This window comes from Mobula birostris, chromosome X (assembly GCF_030028105.1).
Source record: "Mobula birostris isolate sMobBir1 chromosome X, sMobBir1.hap1, whole genome shotgun sequence".
In the NCBI taxonomy this organism is placed as follows: domain Eukaryota; kingdom Metazoa; phylum Chordata; class Chondrichthyes; order Myliobatiformes; family Myliobatidae; genus Mobula; species Mobula birostris.
Window position 1 is genome coordinate 27,805,888 of NC_092402.1, and position 16,472 is coordinate 27,822,359.

Sequence of the window (16,472 nt, forward strand, 5' to 3'; positions counted from 1 at the left end):
AGTGGATGTTGTATATTTGGATCTTCAGAAGGCCTTTGACAAGGTGCCACACATGAGGCTACTTAACAAGATAAGAGCCCATGGAATTACAGGAAAGTTACATACGTGGATAGAGCGTTGGCTGATTGGCAGGAAACAGAGAGTAGGAATAAAGGGATCCTATTCTGGTTGGCTGCCGGTTACCAGTGGTGTTCTACAGGGGTCTGTGTTGGGGCCGTTTCTTTTTACATTGTACATCAATGATTTGGATTATGGAATAGATGGCTTTGTGGCTAAGTTTGCTGACGAGACGAAGATAGGTGGAGGGGCCAGTAGTGCTGAGGAAACAGAGAGTCTGCAGAGAGACTTGGATAGATTGGAAGAATGGGCAAAGAAGTGGCAAATGAAATACAATGTTGGAAAGTGTATGGTTATGCACTTTGGCAGAAGAAATAAATGGGCAGACTGTTATTTAAATGGGGAAAGAATTCAAAGTTCTGAGATGCAACGGGACTTGGGAGTCCTCGTACAGGATACCCTTAAGGTTAACCTCCAGGTTGAGTCAGTAGTGAAGAAGGCGAATGCAATGTTGGCATTCATTTCTAGAGGAATAGAGTATAGGAGCAGGGATGTGATGTTGAGGCTCTATAAGGCGCTGGTGAGACCTCACTTGGAGTACTGTGGGCAGTTTTGGTCTCCTTATTTAAGAAAGGATGTGCTGACGTTGGAGAGGGTACAGAGAAGATTCACTGGAATGATTCTGGGAATGAGAGGGTTAACATATGAGGAACGTTTGTCCGCTCTTGGACTGTATTCCTTGGAGTTTAGAAGAATGAAGGGGGACCTCATAGAAACATTTCGAATGTTGAAAGGCATGGACAGAGTGGATGTGGCAAAGTTGTTTCCCATGATGGGGGAGTCTAGTACAAGAGGGCGTGACTTAAGGATTGAAGGGCGCCCATTCAAAACAGAGATGTAAAGAAATTTTTTTAGCCAGAGGGTGGTGAATCTATGGAATTTGTTGCCACGGGCAGCAGTGAAGGCCAAGTCATTGTGTGTATTTAAGGCAGAGATTGATAGGTATCTGAGTAGCCAGGGCATCAAAGGTTATGGTGAGAAGGTGGGGGAGTGGGGCTAAATGGGAGAATGGATCAGCTCATGATGAAATGGCAGAGCAGACTCGATGGGCCTAATGACCGACTTCTGTTTCGTTGTCATAAGGTCTTATGGACTTACCAAATCTCCTCAAACTCCGAATGAAATATAGCCGCTGTCGTGCCCTCTTTGTAATTGCATCAATATGTTGGGCCCAGGATAGATCTTCAGAGAGAAACGAGAAAATCTGCAGATGCTGGAAATCCAAGCAACGCATGCAAATGCTGGAGGAACTCAGCAGGCCTGGCAGCATCTATGGGAATGAGTATTGTTGACGTTTCAGGCCAAAGCCCCTTGGCAGGACTGGAGGAAAAAAAGCTGAGGAGTAGATTTTAAAGGTGGGGGGAGGGGAGAGAGAAACCTGAACGGGGAGGGATGAAGTAAAGAACTTGAAAGTTGATAGGTGAAAGAGACAGAAGGTCATGGAAAAAAAAGGGAGGAGGAACACCTGAAGGAGCCGATGGGCAGGCAAGGGGATGAGGTGGGAGAGGGAAAAGAGGATGGGAAATGGTGAAGGAGAGGGGAGGGGGTGGGGGGCATTACCAGAACTCTGAGAAATCGATGTTCATGCCATAAGGTTGGAGGCTACCCAAATGGATTATGAGGTTTTGTTCCTCCAACTTAAGTGTGGCCTCATCACGGCAGTAGAGGAGGCCATGGATTTATACTGCTCTGGAAAGAATGATTTACTGAATGGGACTGGGGATTGAGAATCTTGCAAGTACTGGAGGAGCTAGGGTTACTCCAGCAGAGATCATCAAAAAGAGATTTGAGAAGTGCTTGTAAACAGAATGCAAATTAAAGCATCAGAGATGTAACAAGGAATAAAATTACAGTTGGTTGTTATCATGAACGCATTAACTGAAAGGATCAAAGATGCTGATTCAATTATAATTTCCAGTGGGAAAATTCTTGAAGAATGTGGAATAAGTAAGGGAGTAAAACGTACTACCAAACTGCATATTACCAAATAATTTCTTATGTACTGTATCACTTGCAAAACACACAAAATGCTGGAGGAACTCAGCGGGTCAGGCAGCATCTATGGAAAATAATAAACAGTCAATATTTCAGGCTGAGACCCTTCTTCAGGATTGAGAAAGAAAGAGGAAGATGCCAGAGTAAAAAGGTGGGGGGAGGGCAAAGAGGTTGCTCGACGAAACGGTCCCCCACTGTATTATTTTGTGGGTAAAACTACCAACGTGAGTTTTTTTTTAACTAGAATAATAAGCAATGTATTAAAAATGAGTTACTTTTAAATATTTTGGTCTAAGTAGTCTTAATTCAGATTTTGAGGATAAACTAGCAACTTTAGGTAATATGTCAATAGATTATATCAGATGAAAATTTCTCTTAATATGATATTGATTACATATAGAAATTCTGCAGCAATCTGAGCAGCACACACTATGCATGTGAAGAGAAACAAAGGAGATATTTTAAATTTCACAGTGGACTCTAGAGCACCCAAAGTCTGTAGTTCTTTTAATAAGGATTGTAAACAGTAGCATGGACATACTGGATTGAATTGCCCATGTTTCTGTGCTGTGAGAACGATGATGCATGAGATGGGCTGTATCTGATGGAGCGACACTTGTGGTATGCTTGGAAATGGACGTTTCACAGACAGGCGTACAGTGGCATGCAAAAGTTTGGGCACCTCTGGTCAACGTTTCTGTTACTGTGAATAGCTAAGTGAGTAAACGATGAACTGATTTCCAAAAGGCATAAAGTTAAAGGTGACACATTTCTTTAATATTTTAAACAAGAAGACTTTTTTATTTCCATCTTTTACAGTTTCAAAATAACAAAAAAGGAAAAGGGCCCAAAGCAAAAGTTTGGGTACCCTGCATGGCAGTACTTAGTAACACCCCCTTTGGCAAGTATCACAGCTTGTAAATGCTTTTTGTAGCCAGCTAAGAGTCTTTCAATTCTTGTTTGGGGGATTTTTGCCCATTCTTCCTTCCAAAAGGCTTCTAGTTCTGTGAGATTCTTGGGCCGTCTTGCATGCACTGCTCTTTTGAGGTCTATCCACAGATTTTCGATGATGTTTAGGTCAGGAGACTGTGAGGCCCATGGCAAAACCTTCAGCTTGCGCCTCTTGAGGTAGTCCACTGTGGATTTTGAGGTGTGTTTAGGATCATTATCCTGTTGTAGAAACTATCTTCTTTTCATCTTCGGCTTTTTTACAGATGGTGTGATGTTTGTTTCCAGAATTTGCTGGTATTTAATTGAATTAATTCTTCCCTCAACCAGTAAATGTTCCCTGTGCCACTGGCTGCAACACAAGCCCAAAGCATGATCAATCCACCCCCGTGCTTAACGGTTGGAGAGATGTTCTTTTCATGAATTCTGCACCCTTTTTTCTCCAAACATACCTTTGCTAATTGCGGCCAAAAAGTTCTATTCAAAAGGTTCAAAGGAACACCTAAACAAGCCTGATGCATTTTGGAAACAAGTCCTGCGGACTGATGAAGTTAAAATAGAACTTTAATAGAATCTGTGGATAGACCTCAAAAGAGCAGTGCATGCAAGACGGCCCAAGATTCTCACAGAACTAGAAGCCTTTTGCAAGGAAGAATGGGTGAAAATCCCCCAAACAAGAATTGAAAGACTCTTAGCTGACTACAAAAAGCGCTTACAAGCTGTGATACTTGCCAAAAGGGGTGTTACTAAGTACTGCCTGCAGCATGCCCAAACTTTTGCTTCTGGCCCTTTTCCTTTTTTGTTGTTTTAAAACTGTAAAAGATGGAAATAAAAAAGTTTTCTTGCTTAAAACATTAAAGAAATGTGTCATCTTTAATTTTATGCCTTTTGGAAATCAGTTCATCTTTTACTCGCTTAGCTATTCACAGTATCAGAAATTTTGACCAGGAGTGCTCAAACTTTTGCATGCCACTTTATGTGTACAGTACCTGGTATGTACTTGTTTAATTACATGTTGACTATTTTTGTAGATCATTGCGATGCCCTCAGCATACAGATGAGCAGCGACGATCTGTACGGGTCTACCTCCTGGGATCTTCAGTGTAAGTTCTATTAGAAAAAGAAAACAATAGAAAAACTACAGCACAGAAACAGGCTTTTTGGTCCTTCTTGGCTGTGCCGAACCATTTTCTGCCTAGTCCCACTGACCTGCACACGGACCATATCCCTCCATACACCCCCCATCCATGTATCTGTCCAATTTATTCTTAAATGTTAAAAAGGAACCCGCATTTACCACCTCGTCTGGCAGCTCATTCCATACTCCCACCACTCTCTGTGTGAAGAAGCCCTCCCCTAATGTTCCCTTTAAACTTTTCCCCCTTCACCCTTAACCCATGTCCTCTGGTTTTTTTCTCCCCTTGCCTCAGTGGAAAAAGCCTGCTTGCATTCACTCTATCTATACCCATCATAATTGTATATACCTCTATCAAATCTCCCCTCATTCTTCTACGCTCCAGGGAATAAAGTCCTAACCTATTCAACCTTTCTCTGTAACTGAGTTTCTCAAGTCCCGGCAACATCCTTGTAAACCTTCTCTGCACTCTTTCAACCTTATTTATATCCTTCCTGTAATTTGGTGACCAAAACTGAACACAATACTCCAGACAACAGGAATTCTGCAGATGCTGGAAATTCAAGCAACAAAGTTGCTGGTGAACGCAGCAGGCCAGGCAGCATCTGTAGGAAGAGGTGCAGTCGACGTTTCTCGGCCTGAAACGTCGACTGCACCTCTTCCTACAGATGCTGCCTGGCCTGCTGTGTTCACCAGCAACAATACTCCAAATCTGGCCTCACCAATGCCTTATACAACCTCATCATAACATTCCAGCTCTTATACTCAATACTTCGGTTAATAAAGGCCAATGTACCAAAAGCTCTCTTTACGACCCTACCTACCTGTGACACCACTTTTAGGAAATTTTGTATCTGTATTCCCAGATCCCACTGTTCCACTGCACTCCTCAGTGCCTTACCATTAACCTTGTATGTTCTACCTTGGTTTGTCCTTCCAACGTGCAATATCTCACACTTGTCTGTATTAAACTCCATCTGCCATTTTTCAGCCCATTTTTACAGCTGGTCCAAGTCCCTCTGCAGGCTCTGAAAACCTTCCTCACTTTCTACTACACCTCCATTCTTTGTATCATCAGCAGATTTGCTGATCCCAATTTACCACATTATCATCCAGATCTTTGATACAGATGACAAATAACAATGGACCCAGCACTGATCCCTATTGTGAGCATAAGTGTAGTTGATCAGGCAGCTTCTTAGAGTAATGTCTTAACTCCCAATTGATAACAAGCAGCTCAGATAGGGTACTTGCATACTATCATGCATGCTTCCTTCAGCTTTAACTTTGCAGTGCTCTAGGTAACATTTAGCATCATCTCTTTTCTACCCACCAGGAACAGGTGAATAAATGTTGATTGGCCGATTTAATATTTTTTCATTTTCAGGAGAGTATGATCTGAGATACTTGTATGTTGAGATTGGCAGCATACATCGTACTCGTGGCCACTGTTATTTTGTGAATATTGCTTATAATAACTAGTTTCTTGCAGTACTTATTCTTGATCAAATTCCTCTTAAATAGAGGATGTCCTGGGACAGTTACAAACACTGTAGGTTAAATAAATGAGGATAAAGAGACTGTGAAAGAAGCAATTGAAATAGACTGTAGAAATGGGTTCATGAGACATATCCATTTAGGGAAATGATTCAGGATTAATGTGAGGAAGGGCATTTAAAAATGGTAATGAAAGTAGTAAAAGCAAAGACTTAGTGGGCACAATGGCAGTTTGTGCTCCGATTTCCTCCCATATACCAAAGACCTGGTTGGTAACTTAATTGTCCACTATAAGTTACCTCTAGTGCGGGAGTTCCCAACCTTTTTTTATGCCTTGGAGCCTTACCATTAATTAAGGAGTCAGTGAAGCCCAGGTTGAGAACCCCCGCTCTAGTGTGTGGGTGAGTGATAAAATCTGGGCAGAGTTGATGGAAACATACGTGGACTAAAGCAAGACTGTTCAATTGTCAGTGCAGACCAGATGGGTTAAAGGGTGTGTTTCTGTTTATGACTTTATTGATTCTGATGGCTTTTTCTCATTCATAAGTCGATTGGCTTAAGTCGAGTAGTTCCAGGCCCTGCTGGGTCTATCATCTCATAGTGCTCGGTTCTTATTGCAGCAGCGCAGACCCTTACAAAGAAGCCAGAGATTGATAGGTTCTTGATTGGACAAGGCATCAAAGGTTATGGGGAGAAGGCCAGGAAATGGGTTTGAGGAGGAGGAAAGAAAAGGATCAGCCCTGATTGAATGGCAGAGCTGACTCGATGGACCAAATGGCCTAACGCTGCTCCTATGTCTTATGGTCTTATGGAAACAAAACTTGTGGTCCTATAGTGCATGTGTTAATCAATTAGTAGATAAATCTCCCATATGCTCCATTATTGTTTTAAGTGTGGAGTCAAGTGGTACAGTTGTGATTACAGCACAGTGCTGTTGCTTAGGTCATCTTTTCCCTCATTTCAGATCCCTTCCCGAATCTGAAGTAACTGTAGAAAATGAGAGTTATGATGCTTCAGAGAGCCAGAGCTTTATGAGCCGACTACAGTGGGATGGCACATCAGATATTTCACCTTCTGATTCAGCATCTTCCAAAGCAAGTAAGTGCTCTTTTAGCTGTTAATGATTGGTGGTACCAGATTAATGCAGACCAGAGTTGCTTCATTTGGAAGTACTCACTTTGGAGTATTGTGTATGCTGTTGGTGTTTGTTTCAAACTAGTAAGGCTGGTGCTGTCATTTTTTTCTCTGACATTCTGATGCAAGCTGAGGGAGGTGATTTCATGAATGTGACTGCCCCAGACTTTTCTGAAGTTCCATGTGGAGGTGATGGCATTTCTTCATGTTATTGTCACAAAGTTGAGAACTCCAATGTAATTGTGCACAGATGCGAATTGCCTGAAAGGTATCAGCTACAATCTTTATGGTTATGCTCTGATGCTGCCTGTCACCTGCGATATCCAGCAATTAACACTGAGAAATCTGCTTGTTGACTTGTACCAAATTAGGCCTGACACAGGTTCAGCAACTCTCACTCATTTCGCTTCAGAAGATGAGCAGCTACCAGGTAAAGAAGTTGAAGTGTTAGGTAATTTACTTTGTTTCACTTAATTGTTAAAAATGTATTTAATTGTTTTAAAAATGAGCAAGTATGCGGATGCTGGAAATCCAAAACACACACAAAATGCTGGAGGAACTCAGCAGGTTAGGCAGTGTCGATGGAAATGAATAAACCGTCGATGTTTCTCTCCTCTTCAGGACTCGAAAGGAAGCGGAAAGGCACCAGACATGGCTTATAAGCACAACTGAGTTATTAAGTTTTCATCCACTAAAAGCACTAATACTCAACAAAGACAGTACAATGTATTCCTTGAAGGTTTGCATTCTGAGTAACGGAGAAGAGCTGTTTTCTTTGCAGTTACAGTGCCCCATTGACTTCAAATCATCGCTATTTGCTGGTGCCCAACACCATGCTTCTGTATCCCTTCCTTCTGATCTCACATTCCAATTAAGTTTCCTGAATTATGTTCTGCTTGGTCATTTCAAAAATATTTTGATGTTTTATTCATTGCCATGTTATTTTTCTGCTTAGTACCAACTGCTTCAATAACTTGGCTCTTTAGACGTTTGAATGCCTTTCAAATGTTCTTTTAAAATTAGTGTTTCATAATAACTTGCTTGTTTCAAGTGCCTTATTCAGACTACCTAGCTTACCTAATGCTATGTTTGACCATAAGACATAGGAGCAGAATTAGGCCATTCGGCCCATCGAGTCTGCTCCGCCATTCCATCATGCTGATTTATTTTCCCTCTCAACCCCATTCTCCTGCCTTCTCCCGATAACATTTGACTCCATGTTTAATCAAGAACCTATCAACCTCCACTTTAAGTATACCCAATGACCTGGCCTCCACAACCATCTCAGGGAATGCATTCCACAGATCTACCACCCTCTGGCTAAAGAAATTCCTTATCATCTCTGTTCTGAAGGTCCTAGACGCCCCCATTATAGGAAACATCCTCTCCTCTCATTCTTCTAAACTCCAGTGGGTTCTGGTGCAGAGCCATCAACTTCCCTTATACCTTTTCATTCCTGGGATCATTCTCATAAACCTCCTCTCAACTCTCTAATACCACCGTATCCTTTCTTGGATATGGGGACCAAAACTGCTCACAATACTCCAAATGTGGTCTGACCAATGCATTATAAAGCATCCTTGCTTTTATACTTTAGTCCTCTTGAAATAAATACTAGCATTGCATTTGCTTTCCTTTAGGGAATTCTGCACTAGGACTCTCAACTTCCTTTGTAGACCTGATTTCTAAATTTGCCTTCTGTTTAGAAAATAGTCTATACCTTTATTCTTTCTACCTAAGTGCATGACCATACACTTTCTGACACTGTACTTCACCTGCCACTTCTTTGCCCATTCTCCAAATATTTATTTATTATTGATTGATTTATGTATTGAGATACAGTGCCGTTCTAGCCCTTTGAGCCGCACCACCCAGCAACCCCCAATTTAACCCAAGCCTAATCTCTGGGCAATTTACAATGACCAATTAACCTACCAACTGGTACACCTTTGGTCTGTGGGAGGAAACCGGAGCACCCAGAGGAAGCCAACGTGGTATGGGGAGAACGTCCTTAAAGGCAGCAGCATCAATCTGTCCAAGTTGTCCTGTTCCATCATCTAGGTTATTAATATATAACGTGAAATGTAGCGGACCCAGCACCAACCCCTGCAAAACAGGGCAGCCAGTCAGAACAAGCCCCTTTCATTACCTCTCTGCCTTCTGCCAGTCAGCCAATCTGTCCATGCTGGTATTTTTCCTGGAGTACACTTTAGACCTAATATGCGGCACCTTGTCAAAGGCCTTCTGAAGATCGAAGTAAGCAATATCCACCGAGATACTTTCTTTATCCTGCCTGTTATCTCCTTAACGAATTCCTGCAGATTTGTCGAGCAAGATTTCTCATTAAGAAAACCATGCTGACTTCAGCCTATTTTATTTTGTGCTTCCAAGTACCCTGAAACTTCATCCTTAATAATGGACTCTTGCCAATCACAGAAGTCAGGCTAACTGGCCTATAATTTCCTGTCTTTTGCCTCCCTCCCTTAAAGAGTGGATTGACATTTGCAATTTGCCAGTCCTCTGAACAATTTCAGAATCTCACTAATAATGCTTCCACAATCTCTTCAGCTACCTCTTTCAGAACCCTGGGATGCAGTCCAGCTGGCCCAGGTGATTTATATACCTTCAGGCCTTTCAGCTTCCCAAGCACCTCCTTAGTAATAGTGGCTACACTCACTTATGCACCCTGACACACTCAAATTTTTGGCATACTGCAAGTGTCTTCCACAGTGAAAACCAGCACAAAATTCAGTTTGCCTGCCATTTCTTTGTCCCTCATTACTACCTCTCCAGCGTTATTTTTCAGTGAATCAATGTCCATTCTTGCCTCTCTTTTACTCATTGTATATCTGAAAATAACTTCAAAGCTCAAAGTAAATTTATTAGCATGGTACATATACAACCCTGAGATTCATTTACTTGCAGGCATACTCAATAAATCCATAATAGAATAATAACCATAATAGAATCAATGCAATACTGCACCAAGTTGGGGATTCAGCCAGTGTGCAAAAGACAACAAACTCTGCAAATACAAAAAGAAAGAAATAATAATAGTATATAAATAAGCAATAAGTATTGAGAACATGAGGAGTAGAGTCCTTGAAAGTGAGTTCATAGGTTGTGGGAACATTTCAATGATGTGGCAAGTGAAGTTATCCCCTTTGGTTCAAGAGCCTGATGGTTGAGGGGTAGTAACTGTTCCTGAACCTGGTGGTATGAGCCCTGAGGCTCCTGTACTTTCTTCCTGATGGCAGCAGAGAGAAAAGAGCATGGTCTGGGTAGTAGGGATCCCTGGTGATGGATACTACTTTCCTGCGACATCACTTCATGTAGGTGTGCTCACTGATGGGGAGGGTTTTACCCGTGATTGACTGGTTAGTTCCTTGGTCTTACTGACGTTGAGTGAGAGATTGTTGTTATGACACCACTTAGCCAGATTTTTAATCTCCTATATGCTGTGCTTAGCTACACAGTCATAAGTGCAAAGCGAGTAGAGCAGAGGGCTAAGCACACAGCCTTGTGGTGCACCTGCGCTGCTGGAGATTGTGGTGAAAATGTTGCCAATCCAAACTGACTGGGGTCTGCAAGTGAGGCAATCAAGGATCCGATTGCACAAGGGAGTATTGAGGCCAAGGTTTGAAGCTTATTAGTTTTAAGGAGATGATGGTATTGAATGCAGAGGTATAGTTGATAAAGAGCATCCTGATACTGCTGTCCAGATGTTCCAGGGTTGAGTAGTGAAGAGCCAATGAGATGGCATCTGTGAACCTGTTTATCTAGTAGGCAAATTGGAGCAGATCCAAGTCGTTTCTCAGGCAGGAGTTGACATGTTTTATCACTAACCTCTCAAAACACTTCATCGCTTTGGATGTATATGTTACTGGATGATAATCATTGAGGCAGGCTATCACTTTCTTCTTGGGCACCTGAAGCAGCTGGGAAACTCAGACTGCTGAAGCAAGAGATTAAAGATCTCAGTGAACACGCCAGCCAGTTGATCAGCACAGGTCCTCCGTACTTGGCCAGGAATGCCTTCTGAGACGGATGCTTTTCATAAATTTACTCTCCCAAAGGCTGGGGTCACAGGATCTTCGGTGGATGTGCGAGTTTGTGATGGTTCCTCCGTGTTTTGATGGTCAAAGTGAGCATAGAATGCATTGAGCTCATCTGGAAGGGAAGCCCTGTTGCTTGTTTTAACTTTATAAGAGGTGATAGTATTCAAGCCCTACCACAACTGTCAAGCATTCTCCATTGATTCAATTTCAGTCCAGAATTGCCTCTTCTCCCATGAGATTGCTTTCCAAAGATTGTGCCTGGACCTCTTGTAACCTTTTTAGCCACTAAACTTGAATGCCTCTGATCTGGCCCTCAGCAGATTGCAGATCTCATGATTCATCCAGGGGTTCTAGTTGGGGAAAATGGAATGATTTTGTGGGGACACACTTATTTGAAACTGTTTTAACAATGTCTGTGGCTACCATGGTGCATTCATTCTGATTGACAGATGAGACCTTGACACTGCCTAGTCCACCAACTCGAAGCGATCCCATAGCTGCTCCTCTGCCTCCTGCGAGCACCTCTTTGCTTTCCTAATCTCTGGAGCTTTGTTCTTTAGCTTCTGCCTGTATGCAGGTAGGAAAAGGGCAGCCAAGTGTTCAGAGTTACCATATCTATCAGATTTCATAGCATATTTTTTACATTGGTAGGTGTTAGCTACCTCTGACAGGTCCCAGCCTAACAGATTCTATCACTTGTTTCAGTGTTCCCATGTTTATATAGTAATGATTATAAGTGGATGCCTTGGCTAGTTTTTCCCACTTCCACTAGGAATGCTGAGTCTAATTACAACTCTAGATGTGGTATCACCACAATAAAAGCTGATTTTTGTGTCATTATAATTCTTTATATTTTATCTACCTGTTGTTGCATTTGAGACCAACTTGACTGAACCCCAAGCACCATAGATGGTGTGCATAGAAATAATTGTGTATGCTTGCATTGCTAACATGTTTTTATTGCTCCACGTGAAGGTACCAACAATTCTGATTCCAAGAAGAGCAAAAAAAAGAAGCCTCACCTTGGACTTCCTAGTGCTCCTGGCATGAGTTCCAGTAAGAAGAAGAAACTCAAAGCACCAGCTCCACCTACTTCTAGCATATATGATGAAATCAACTGAAAGAAATTCTGCTCTATCTCAATGAGTTTCACATTTGTGGTTACTGTGACGAGATGACCATTGAACCACCCACTTCCTAGGAAGAGTGGATTGGCTTCAAGATTGTACTTGACCCTTCGATGCTTATGGTCCTGTAAACTGAAGGCTTCATTTCATGATGCTTGACATTTGTCGTTTCTTATTTATTATACAAAGAATGAGGGAATTTGCAGGTGTACAAAGCTGATGAAGTGTTGCTGTTTGATTGCATTAATTGTATACTGGTCTCAATGATGAAAACTTATGCCTGAAGCTGCCACTCATTTCTGACTTACCTCTAGATAAACCTTTCAATCCCTTGTTATGCCAGACCTGGCTATGAGTTTACAACTTTTCCTTTTTATATTGTGCACCATTTTGTGATGCCTCAGAGAGCTGCTCATAGCATTTGTTGTGCCAACTGTGTGAGGGCAAGGATTAGTCACTGTGTAGCTTTACAGTGTTCCTATGTATTTATCAAAGATTAGCATTTCCGTTTGCAGTGTTCTTCATGAAGGCTGTGGAGAGCGGGTCAGCCACCAGGGTAAGTGCAGCAACTGGACTTCAAAAATAGAGTAAGCTGTGAAATCTTTCTCAAGGCTGTATTAGATCAGATGATCCAGATAAATGATGTCAACATCACAGCAGAACATTTTGTGCTGGCATAACCAAACTGTAATTCAAAAATATTTCAGTTTGTCCAATGCACCTTTCTAAAGCTTCACACTTCCCTTGAAGTTAATTCAAATGTAAGGTTAAATACTGCTAGGTATTCATCCCTAATTTTGTAACAATATCCAAAGTGCCCGCTGTCTTATGTTTGTAAGGGATTGACTATTCTCAAACTTGGCTTAGCCTTTCACTGTTTGAATAATGATGGATGAGCAAGTTATAATATGGATCATATGATATGGACAATAACTGATATTTTAATGAAGTCAAGATCTAGAAGGACTTTGAGCCAATCCCAACCTCTCACAAATTTGAAATGCAGTCTGGATGAGCTAGTGGCATTTTGGAACTGAAGCACAGTCAGTCAGTTAAAGCAGCACAGCAGATGGATGGAGAGCACCAAACGTTGAGGTTCCCTTTGGCATCATCAGACACAAGTGGAAAAGAGGGCAACTCATCACCACCTGTTTGTCACAACAATGTAGTCAGATACCATGATCCCAGTTATTTTGAATTAATTAAACAGGATTGCTGCAAGCGATTGCTTCTCACATTGGAATATGTTAACAGATCCTTGTGAGATTGTTGTTGTTTTCAGTTTTACTGTGACATTGGTTGACTGAAATTTGACATCCAGGTTAGATTGAGAGGTAGTTGCAGGAGGAGGCCATTAAATGTCATCACTTTTCAACAGCATATCATTCTTTGCCTGTGGGACCAAATTGGACATTTCATTTTGTTTACATCTGAGAAGATGGGTAGGTCTCAATTGCTATTTGATATTATAATAGTTGGGAGAAATGATCTGGGTGTGGTTGCTTCCTGCCAGGCAGCATGATGTTGCCCAACACTAAAAAAAAATTGCACTTTACGTCTGTTTGTATGTGTATGCTGGATTCAATATTCTTCTGAGCTTGATATGGCCCTTAATCAGGGCCCGATAATAGAACCAACACAACTGTTATGAAATGCTTTGCAGACGAAACTGAATGATCTATCACAGTTTTCAAAGAAAGGAAGATAAAAAAAAAGGAAGTCATGAATGAATTTGGTGAATGCTTTGTATTTGTATTTTTTGTAGCTAGCTGACCTGTGTAGCAAATTGAGCGTGTTCTTTTAATCATTATGTAACAGTGACTAAAATTTATGCTTCCAGTTTCACTGCATCTTGACTATAAAAACTAAATGTAAACCAAGGGATGAATGCAGCAGAATGAATCCTTGCTATGCAATTAGGCCACAGTCTATTTTTGATAGACAAATATATTCTGTATTAGATCCTTTAAGAGCATGGGAAGTGGCTTATGACTGGGCTTTACTAGCCACTAATACGGTGGCTATTTTTTGCCTCTAAAATTGTGTTGTGTGAATATTCAGAGATATGTTTGGTAAGATTGTAGCAGTTAAGTACATGAGAGCTGTGGTATTTACTTTTCACATTAACAATTTTATTTAAAGATTTTAGATAATTTTCAATTAAACAATGGCACATTTATTTCTGATTTTTTATGTTTTACCTCATGATTCTTGTAGTTTGCAGCTTCTTTGTATCTTGAGCTAGAAAATCAACAGACTGAAGTAGTCAGACAGGTGCAAGGAAGAGTTGTTCTTTAGTCTGAAAAAAAGTATGAGTGCATTTGCTATTTGAGATCCCTTTTAAGTAATGGAAGCAATTGTTTCCCTTCTGTATGCAAGTTAACAGTAGGATAGGTTGGAGTATCATCTGCTGGTCAGAGGGGTCACTAACCACCTATTGCATTATCAGTCAAGATTAGTTGTAAGCCTTGTGTGATAGTTTCTATCAAAACACCTACTCATGTTTACCATTTTTTGATTCAGCAGTGCAGCTTTGGGAGGGCCTGAGATTGTGAAAGATGCTATAAATTGCAGATCCTCCTTTCTGCACCAGGAGATTACTGTGCCTTTCTTGTGCAATATTTTGATGCTGATCAGATGTTTGTAAGTTACAGTCCCAATTTTGCCAGAAATGAATTTTAGTTCTTCACATAGGATCTTGAAGGCAAAGAATTGCTTATTCAGAGGCTGGTAGACATCATGTCTAACCTGATCAATTTATCACTGCATTGATTATATGCCATTCAATAATGTAGGGAATATAATTGGTTGAAGCATGTAAAATTGCTTAACAGTTTGGATGAAAACCAGAATCTTCTTTCCCCCCCCCCCCCCAACTGCAATAGCATTTTAAGGGTTGGTTTGTTTTAAATACTTTTACAAGCCTATGCCCTTCTACCTATATCTAGTTCTGAATGAAACAGAAAGGCTGATTCAGCTTATGCTGGTTTTTAAAAAGGAGAATGTGGAGGCACTTGTCTCTATTTTAAAAAAAGAATTGTCACCTGAACTTAAGGAATTCTTTCTTTTAAATTTTATAACTTATTGATCCTTCATTTTTCATGTATTACTGAGTTTTATTATGCCTGGACAAAATAAAGTCTAAACATTCATGCATACATGTAGTGGACAATATATGAAAGATTATTCCTTAAGTGTGTGTGGTGGCTATCCGCATGTCACTTGAAACAAATATAACCGTTTAGCGCTAGTACAACCCTTTCATCTAACCATGTTTCACGTGTATTGATATTATTTCATTTGTACTGAAGGTTTACTCCTGGAATGCTATTCTATCTGCAGTATTTATGATATTGGCATTAGCTTTTCTATACTGTTGAATTTATTAACACTGCCAGGCATGTCTTTACCATCTTGTAACACTGTTTCTTGTGTTGTAGTCTTATGTTGGTAGTTGTGTAAGTACTTGACACTGACAGATGTTCATATTTTGATTATTTTAGTGAATACTGTGTGAAATACAAGCTCCATCATTGTTTTGTTACAATGTAGTTGCACCAGAATTCTTGCAGACCTAACAAGTATGGGGTGAAGTTCAGATCTACTGTTTATAGTCGGTTATAGATAGCAATGTAAACGTTGCTGAGTGGGATATAGAGCATTTATACAGCCTTGATAGATTTTTATCAGGTATCTGTGATTGATTTTTCTTAATTAAATCAATTTCCTCTGCACTTAATGAAATCTTAAATTCCTTTTGGGAATATGAGTATCCTTGCTCTGTCACTCAAGTTGCTGTGTAGCACTGAAAACCACATACACCCCAATAGATTTTGTCTTTAGCTGAGAAACTGGAATCACAAGTTTTAGCATGTAGGTAGATGCAGCTTTCAGGGGCAAACAACATAATGTAAGATGTTTGGCTCACAGTTCTTTGTGACTTGTGTAGTGATTCTGAAATATGCATGCAGTTATCTGTTAATCAGCATATGATCATGATTTTTAATTTTTCATACATATCCTCAAATGCTGGTTCACTGTATAATTTCTGTATTCTATAGTGACTACGTGCTGCTTTAGTGTAAATAAAAGTGTACAGTTGAACTGGATCTGGCCTTTTTGGTTCTCAATATCTACTACTATTAATATCTCAGTTAACTGACCTGACATCCCAATTTTCATTTTTATCAAATAACTGGTTAAAATTTACAGAGATCAATAAGGTTATGTCATCTGGGATCAGAGAAGTCACAGGCCTTAATGTTAAATTTGAGTAATTAAGAAACATCATGTTTCTTGAGGACTGTTTTCAAGCTAAAGTTAATCTCTTCAAAGCTTAGTTTCACATGTAATGCTCTGTATCAACACTAATTCCTGGCATGATGTGGACAAGAAAATGAATCGCAGGATAGTGTATGGTGATATATGTACATTGATAATAAATTTATTTTAAACAAGAAT

General features: G+C 40.5%; 1 protein-coding gene across 3 annotated transcripts in view; it reads left to right on the forward strand.

Annotated features, from left to right (window-relative positions):
• atxn7l3a (ataxin 7 like 3a) overlaps window positions 1–16,471 on the forward strand; it is a 65,923-nt gene extending 49,452 nt beyond the window's left edge. For all 3 annotated transcript variants that reach the window (XM_072248680.1, XM_072248679.1, XM_072248678.1), the window contains exons 11-13: window positions 4,092–4,163; window positions 6,657–6,790; window positions 11,860–16,471. In XM_072248680.1, coding sequence (XP_072104781.1) covers window positions 4,092–4,163; window positions 6,657–6,790; window positions 11,860–12,005 — 352 coding nt within the window. In that variant the 3' untranslated portion in view covers window positions 12,006–16,471. The remainder of the gene's footprint in view (window positions 1–4,091; window positions 4,164–6,656; window positions 6,791–11,859) is intronic.
• Window position 16,472: the final 1 nt, after the last annotated feature.